Below are 6,807 nucleotides of genomic sequence, written 5' to 3'. Positions count from 1 at the left end.
CCCTTTAATATTCTTACCATTTTGCATAAAACATGGAAATATGGAATGTTGTTGTGGCTATTTTCCAGGTATTTTATTACCAGAATTTCTGATATCATAACCAGGAAGATAGCCAGCAAGCATGCCACAGTGAATATCCAGAGATGATCAACCAGACTGCTCTAGACTCAGTAAAGGAAGCTGGTTTTGTAGATTATCCAATAGACTTAAGTCCAATTATAATGATTCCAGTCCATAAATAGGGAAACCTGTGAAATGAAAAAGCTTGGACCAGATGACCTCCATGATGGAGGCCACACAGTAGAGTGAGTACAACACTCCACCTGCAGTCAGAAAAACGAGAGGAAAACATAAGTTTGAATTCTGTCTCTGACATTTTCTACATATGTTACCTTAGGCAAGTCACGGGATCTCTGCGTCTCATTTTCTTAACTGTAGAATGAGAGAGTTAGACTCTATGATCTCCAAGGTCCTTCCAGCTCCAGTTCTATGATCCTATAAACTGGGTTCTAAATCTTAATTCTTACTTACTACTGATGTGATCATGAGGGCAGCTAGGTGGTGCCATAGTGCATAGAGCTTGGGGCCTAGAGTCAGGAAAACCTGAGTTCAAATCAGACCTCAGACACTGACTAACTTTGTGACCCTGGGCAAGTCATTTAACCCTGTTTGCCTCAGTTTCCTCATCTATTAAAATGAGCTGCAGAAGGAAATGGCAAACTACTGCAGTATCTTTGCCAAGAAAACCCCAAATGGGGTCACAAAGAGTTGGATATGACTGAAACAACTGAAACAACATGTGACTATAAGCAAATCAACTGACTTCCTGAGATATCAACACCATTCCCTTTCTTTGTGATATATTCAATGTAATATTTTTCATCACAACCACAAGATCACAGCTATAAAACTGGAAGGAATCTTGGAGATCACTGAACTTGACCCACTCCCACGTTTTACAAACAAGAAAATTTAAAACCCAGAGAAAGGGATGACTTGCCTGAGGTGACAAAGGCTTCAAGAGACAGAGCCAAGAATCCAACATGAGACTCCTGATGGCATGCCCATTGCCCCCTCCACCATGAGATCCAAATAAACTTGCATTGAATGCCTCTTTCAGTGGTTCTGAAAAGTGGGGGAGAAATAATTCCTCAAGTCTCAGGGCATGAGCTTTCATTGCCTTTGTATTATGTGCCAGCTCATAAACATTTGTCATAAAATTATCCAGCCCTTGTCGAAATCTGGCTCCAATGTGTTATTTTCTGAGCCCTTTTAAATAAATGTACAGTACTGAAGCTGGTTCAATTTCACCAACCTTCATTTTTAAAACATTCCTTTTCCAAGAACAGAAGTCAGCAGTCCCACCAGTTTGATAGCTTTAAAGGCTATCTCTAAAGACAGGGCAGGAAGAGGCATGGGCCACAGAACGATCACTGATTTTGAAGTCAAAAGACATGGGATTATTTCATATATTATAGGACCTTGAGCAAGTCACTTATTTTCTGAGGCTCAGTTTCCTCATCCGTAAAGTGAAGAATGACCTCTGAGACCCTTTCAACTCTAATCTATGATTCTATGATCTGAGTTAAAGTGCTAGCTTTGAGTCCTGTCATTTGTGTGCCCCTGGGTAAGGAATGTCACCTGTCTGGGCTCAGTTTCCTCATTTGTAGATACCATTAAATGAATTCAAAGGTCAGTTCTAAATCCACAGCCTATAAATCAAGGAGCATTTATTGAACATTTACTATGTGTTTGGCCTTGAGCTGGCTGCTTGCCATGCAAAGACAAAAATGGAAAAAAATAAGTCGCTGCACGCAAGGACCTCACATTCTTTGGTAGGGAGGGAGGACTTGGGTAGACTTAAGTAAGCACAAAATAAATACAAAGAAAATGGGAAGTAATATTGGGGAGGAGGCCTCAACAGATGGGGGAATCAGGAAAGCTTTCATGTAGGAAGTGGTGTCTGAGCTGAGCTTTGAGGGAAACCAGGGATTCTAAGCCTTATGGGAGAGAAAGAGGGCATGTTCGGTAGGGTCCCAGTCTGGGAAAAGGCTAAGAGATCAGAGAAGGATTACGTGGTGTGAAGAGCAGTCAGCAGGCCTATTGGTTAGATTGGAGCAAATAAAGGGTAATAAGCCTCTGGTTGGATTTGCACTTTTTTTTGTTTTTTGCACAAACATCAATAAACATTTGTGGCTCAAGATAGGAGGAACCATCTGTCACCTAAGCCCTGTAGGAACTGGAAGTCTTTTTAAAAGTGAATTCAGCATAGGACTTCTGCCTGTGTCTGGGAAAGGCATATATCTTACAAATGGATTCAAAATGAGAGCGACTCCACTAACCTCCCAGGTGACCAAAGCCTTCCACTGTGGAGATTTTTCTTCTCCGTTGGCACCTGCCTACCAAATATATGGGAGATGAAAATTAGCTTCCTTTCAGCCAATTCAGGTGTGGCCTCCAGCCTACCTGACTGTGTCCTGACCGGACAAAGGCTGCCTTCGCTCACCCCCATAAACTCAAATGACCTCCTCCCAGAATAGATCCACAAATGACCCACATGGCAGCAATGCTAGGAGTCCTCGGGCCCTCCCTCTCTTGTCTCGAGTCGCTCCTGCCTCCCCCTCCTTAGTTTTGACCAGATCTTAATAGAGTACTCCGTCTTGATCTGGGCTTCCCCAGGAAAGATGAATGCGGAGAATTTCCAGAGTGCTCAGAAATAACCCCAGAATGAAAGAATACGGCTTCCAAGGGAAGGTTCTGCTTACAGGGTCGCTCGGGCCCCAAGGAAGAGCCAACAGGTGACTGTGTTGGCCTGTTATCAGGGGGTGAGGACCCCAGGTCAGCTTCTCCTCGGGGGGAGGGTTTGTATGCCCCTTGGTACCTACGAGATACGGGCCCCGAAGAGGAAGGGGAAGCTCAGAGGGTTTGGCACCGGCAGAGGGGGGACCAGGGAGGGTAGGGCTCCTGTGCTGAGCCTCAGCGAGCAAAGGTGCCCTCCCAGACCATCTGCTCCAACCCCTTTATTTTACAAAAGAAGAAAGTAAAGACGACGGTCGTGAAGGGCGTGGGAAAGAGAATGTCTCCCAGCTTCCTCCTCCTTCGCCAGCCCCCACCCCTCAGCAGCAGGAGGGAGCCCACTCCAGACCCACCCCTAACTCCGCCTCCTCCCGGTGCCAGGTTCCCATGGCAACAGAAGGACGCTTCTCCCGTAAACATGAGTATGGCCTCTGCCTCCTCGTCTGGGATCCAGGTATGGGCTCCCTCCTTTCCTCTCTTCCCTCCCTCCTGCGTCTCACCCCCATGGGACCTCTGCAGGGGTCATGTCTCCCAAGCACCCTAAAGTTCAGAGCAGAGAGGGACCTTGGAGAGCATCCAGTCCAATGACCTCATTTTATAGACAAGGTGAGTGTTCCTGAGTCTGGATGGAGTGCTGGGCTTGGAAGCCAGGTTCAAATGCCCCCTCCATACTTCCTGGCCAGGTCTTAGTTCCCTTCTGTGTAAAATGAGAGGAGTGGTGGATTGGATGACCTCTAAGATCCTTTCTGGCTCTCAATCTGTTATTTTGACTTGCCCAAAATCACAGTAAATATCAGAGCTAGTATTTGAACCCAGGGCCTCTGACTCCAAATTCAATGCAGTTTGCAAGTTCTTTGAGGTTTTTTCATGGTTTTAATAAAATAAAAGTATCTACTTTCTAATAAGAATTAAGCTACATCAGGCTTAGAACTAGAAACATCCTCAGAGATCAAGGCTAGACCTCTCTCCCTAAAGATGAGGAAACTGAGGCCTGACACCTGAAATGACTTGGTGCTGATTGCAAATAAATTTCACCTTCTAGCCTCCAAGAAAGTTTGAGACAGAAAGTTTGGAGTCAGAGTAATAATAATTTTTATATAGCAGCTTATAAAGCACTCCCCTACTACACTCCTGAGACAACCTGAGTAACACAAAGAGGATTATCTAACTTTAAAAGTCAAGGCTCAGAGAGATCGCTGGCTTGATCACTGTCACAAGATTAGTACTCACTGGTACAAGATTAGGAGTCAGAGGGCCTGCTGACTCTTAAAACCTGTGAGATCTCAGGAAAGTGACTCAGGCCTCCCTTGGTCTTAGGAATTTTTCCCAAAAAGGGGGTTGACCTGTGTCTGCCATCGTGTAATGAAAAAAGCACAGATTCAGAAGATATTGGTTCAAGCCTTGGTTTGGACCTCAGTTTCCTCATAAGTCAAATGATGGTCTCTAAGACCCCTTCTAAATCCTTTGATATTTGTAAGAGAAAACTGTACCATTTGTTCTCATGAGCATGGCTTGCGGAGAAAGTCAGCAAGCACCTTTTTTTTTTCCTTTTAGATGATTTTTTTATTCTGTTACATATTTCCCAGTTACATGTTAAAAAATGTTTTTAACAATTTTTTAAACTGAGTTCCAAATCATTTCCCTCCCTTCTGTTCACAGCCCTCCTTGAAAGGTAAGAAATTTGATATTGCTTATACATGTGAAATCTTACAAAACATATTTCCACATTGGCCATTTTGCAAAAGGAAAAAAATAAAACATCAAAATAATGAAAATTTTTTAAAAGTCTGCTTCAGTCTGCACCCAGGGTTTATTGGTTCTCTCTCTCTCAAGGTAGATAGTATTTTTCCCAATTTACTTTTTTTTCCTACTAATTTTGTCTAAATTAGTTTCATTTGTGTCATGAGTCCTTTAAAATTGTCTCAGATCATTGTATTGATCTGAGTAGTTGTCTTTCACAGTTGATCATCACTACAACGTTGTTGTTACTATGTAACAACATAGTTCTCCTGGTTCAACTCGCTTCACTCAGCATCAGCTCATATAATTCTTTCCAAGGTTTTTCTGAAAAGTTTCCTATTTATCGTTTTTAATAACACAATAGTACCCTATCACAATCATATACCACAACTTGTTCAGCCATTTCCCAGTTGATGGTCATCCCCTCTATTTCCAACTCTTTGTCACCACAAAAAAAAAGCTGCTAATAAAAATTATTGTTATAAATACATCCTTTTCCATTTTCTTTGATCTCTTTGGCATCTAGACCTGCTATTGCTGGGCCAAAGTTTTCTCACACAGTTTTCTTGGCAAAGATACTGCAGTGGTCTGCCATTTCTCACACAGTTTTATAGCCCTTTTATACCCAAATTGTTCTCCAAAATGGTTGGATCTATTCTCAATTCTGCCAATAGTGCATTAGTGTCCCTATTTTTCCACACCCATCTAGCATTTGTCACTTTCCTTTTCTGTCATGTTAGCCAATCTGAGAGGTATGAGGTAGTATCTCGGAGTTATTTAAATTTGCATTTCTCTAATCAGTAGCAATTTAGAGCATTTTTAATGTGACTATAAATACCTTTGATTTCTTCTGAAAACTGCCTATTCATATCCTTTGACCATTTATCAACTGGGAAATGGCTCTTACTTTTATGAATTTGACTCAGTTTCCTATATATTTTGGAAATGAAGCCCATTCTAAAACTTTTTTCCCAATTCATTTTTTCCTACTAATTTTGTCTAAATTAATTTCATTTGTATAAAACCTTTTTTATTTCATGTCATCAAAACCATTTATTTTGCTTCCAGTAATCCTCTTATCTCGTTTGGTCAAAAAATTTTCCCGTATTCATATATCTGACAGATACATTTTTCCATGCTCCCCAATTTAATTATGCCACCTTTTATGTCTAAATCATTTATCCATTTTAACATTATCATGGTATAGAGTGTGACGTGTTGGTCTGTGCCTAATTTCTTCTGAACTGCTTTCCAGTTTCCTCAGCAATTTTGTCAAATGTTGAGTTCTTATCTCAAAAGCTAGGGTCAAGTCATCAATAATTTATTAAGTGCCTAGTATGTGGCAGGCACTGTGCTAAGTGCTAGGAATACGAACATGAGCAGAAAGATAACCCCCCATCTTCAAAGAGCTTCCTTTCTAATGAGAGATGACAAAAAAAGAAAAGCAAATTGAAGGCATGAAGGGAGAAGGGGAGAGAAGGTCCCTGGTGCAGCTGTGACCAAGAAATTCCATAGAATTCCATAGAACCAGCCACTCAGAGGAAGGGACCACAGGAGTGGAGGATACTTCAGTGTGAGGAGTCCAGTGGCAGAGTGAATTTTCAGAGTAAGGAGCCCACTGAGGTGAATGGTTCAGAAGTAAGATCTGAGCCAAAGTCTTCCTCACTCCAAACCTAGCACTATCTCCACTGTGTTTTGTCACTAGTGGTGGTGGTAGTAGTAGTAATAGTAGTAGTAGTAGTAGTAGTAGTAGTAGTAGTAGTAGTAGTAGTAGTAATGGTAGTAGCGGTGGTGGTATTAGTAGTAGTAGTAACTGCAGCCATAACAGCAGCAGTAGCAACAGCAACAGTAGCAGTAGTAGTAGTAACAGAAACAGTAGAAACAGTAGTAGTAGTAGTAACAGCAGCAGTAGTGGTGGTGGTGATAGTAGTAGGAGCATTAGTAGTAGTAGTTGTTGTAGTAGTAATACTAGTAGCACTAGTATTAGTAAAGAGGTTTGGGGTGCTGGGACCCCGAGAATGCCAAAGTAGAGTTGCCTAGAACAAATTAACACACTCAAGCCTTCTTTCAGTCAAATGGCAAAAAGTTTGTTGTACCACCAATAACAGCAGGCAAAGTTCCTTTGGGGAACTTGCAACTTAATGGGGGTGAATCTAAAGCTAATACAGAAAAGGGGCAGGGAAAGGAATGTTAAAGATGCTAATTAGGTAATTCAAGGAGTCCAGTTATCATTGGGAGCAGGCATCAGCGATCTATGACTGGGAAAGTTCA

General features: G+C 41.9%; 1 protein-coding gene across 1 annotated transcript in view; it reads left to right on the top strand.

Moving 5' to 3' along the window:
- Positions 1–3,040: 3,040 nt before the first annotated feature.
- CABCOCO1 (ciliary associated calcium binding coiled-coil 1) overlaps positions 3,041–6,807 on the top strand; it is a 173,313-nt gene continuing 169,546 nt past the window's right edge. Inside the window, exon 1 of the mRNA XM_072628864.1 lies at positions 3,041–3,250. Within this exon, the coding sequence (XP_072484965.1) occupies positions 3,077–3,250 (174 nt within the window). The 5' untranslated portion in view covers positions 3,041–3,076. The remainder of the gene's footprint in view (positions 3,251–6,807) is intronic.

The sequence above is a fragment of the Notamacropus eugenii genome, chromosome 1 (genome assembly GCF_028372415.1).
Source record: "Notamacropus eugenii isolate mMacEug1 chromosome 1, mMacEug1.pri_v2, whole genome shotgun sequence".
In the NCBI taxonomy this organism is placed as follows: domain Eukaryota; kingdom Metazoa; phylum Chordata; class Mammalia; order Diprotodontia; family Macropodidae; genus Notamacropus; species Notamacropus eugenii.
Note: the sequence above shows the minus strand (reverse complement) of the source record. Positions and strands in the feature narration are given on the sequence as shown.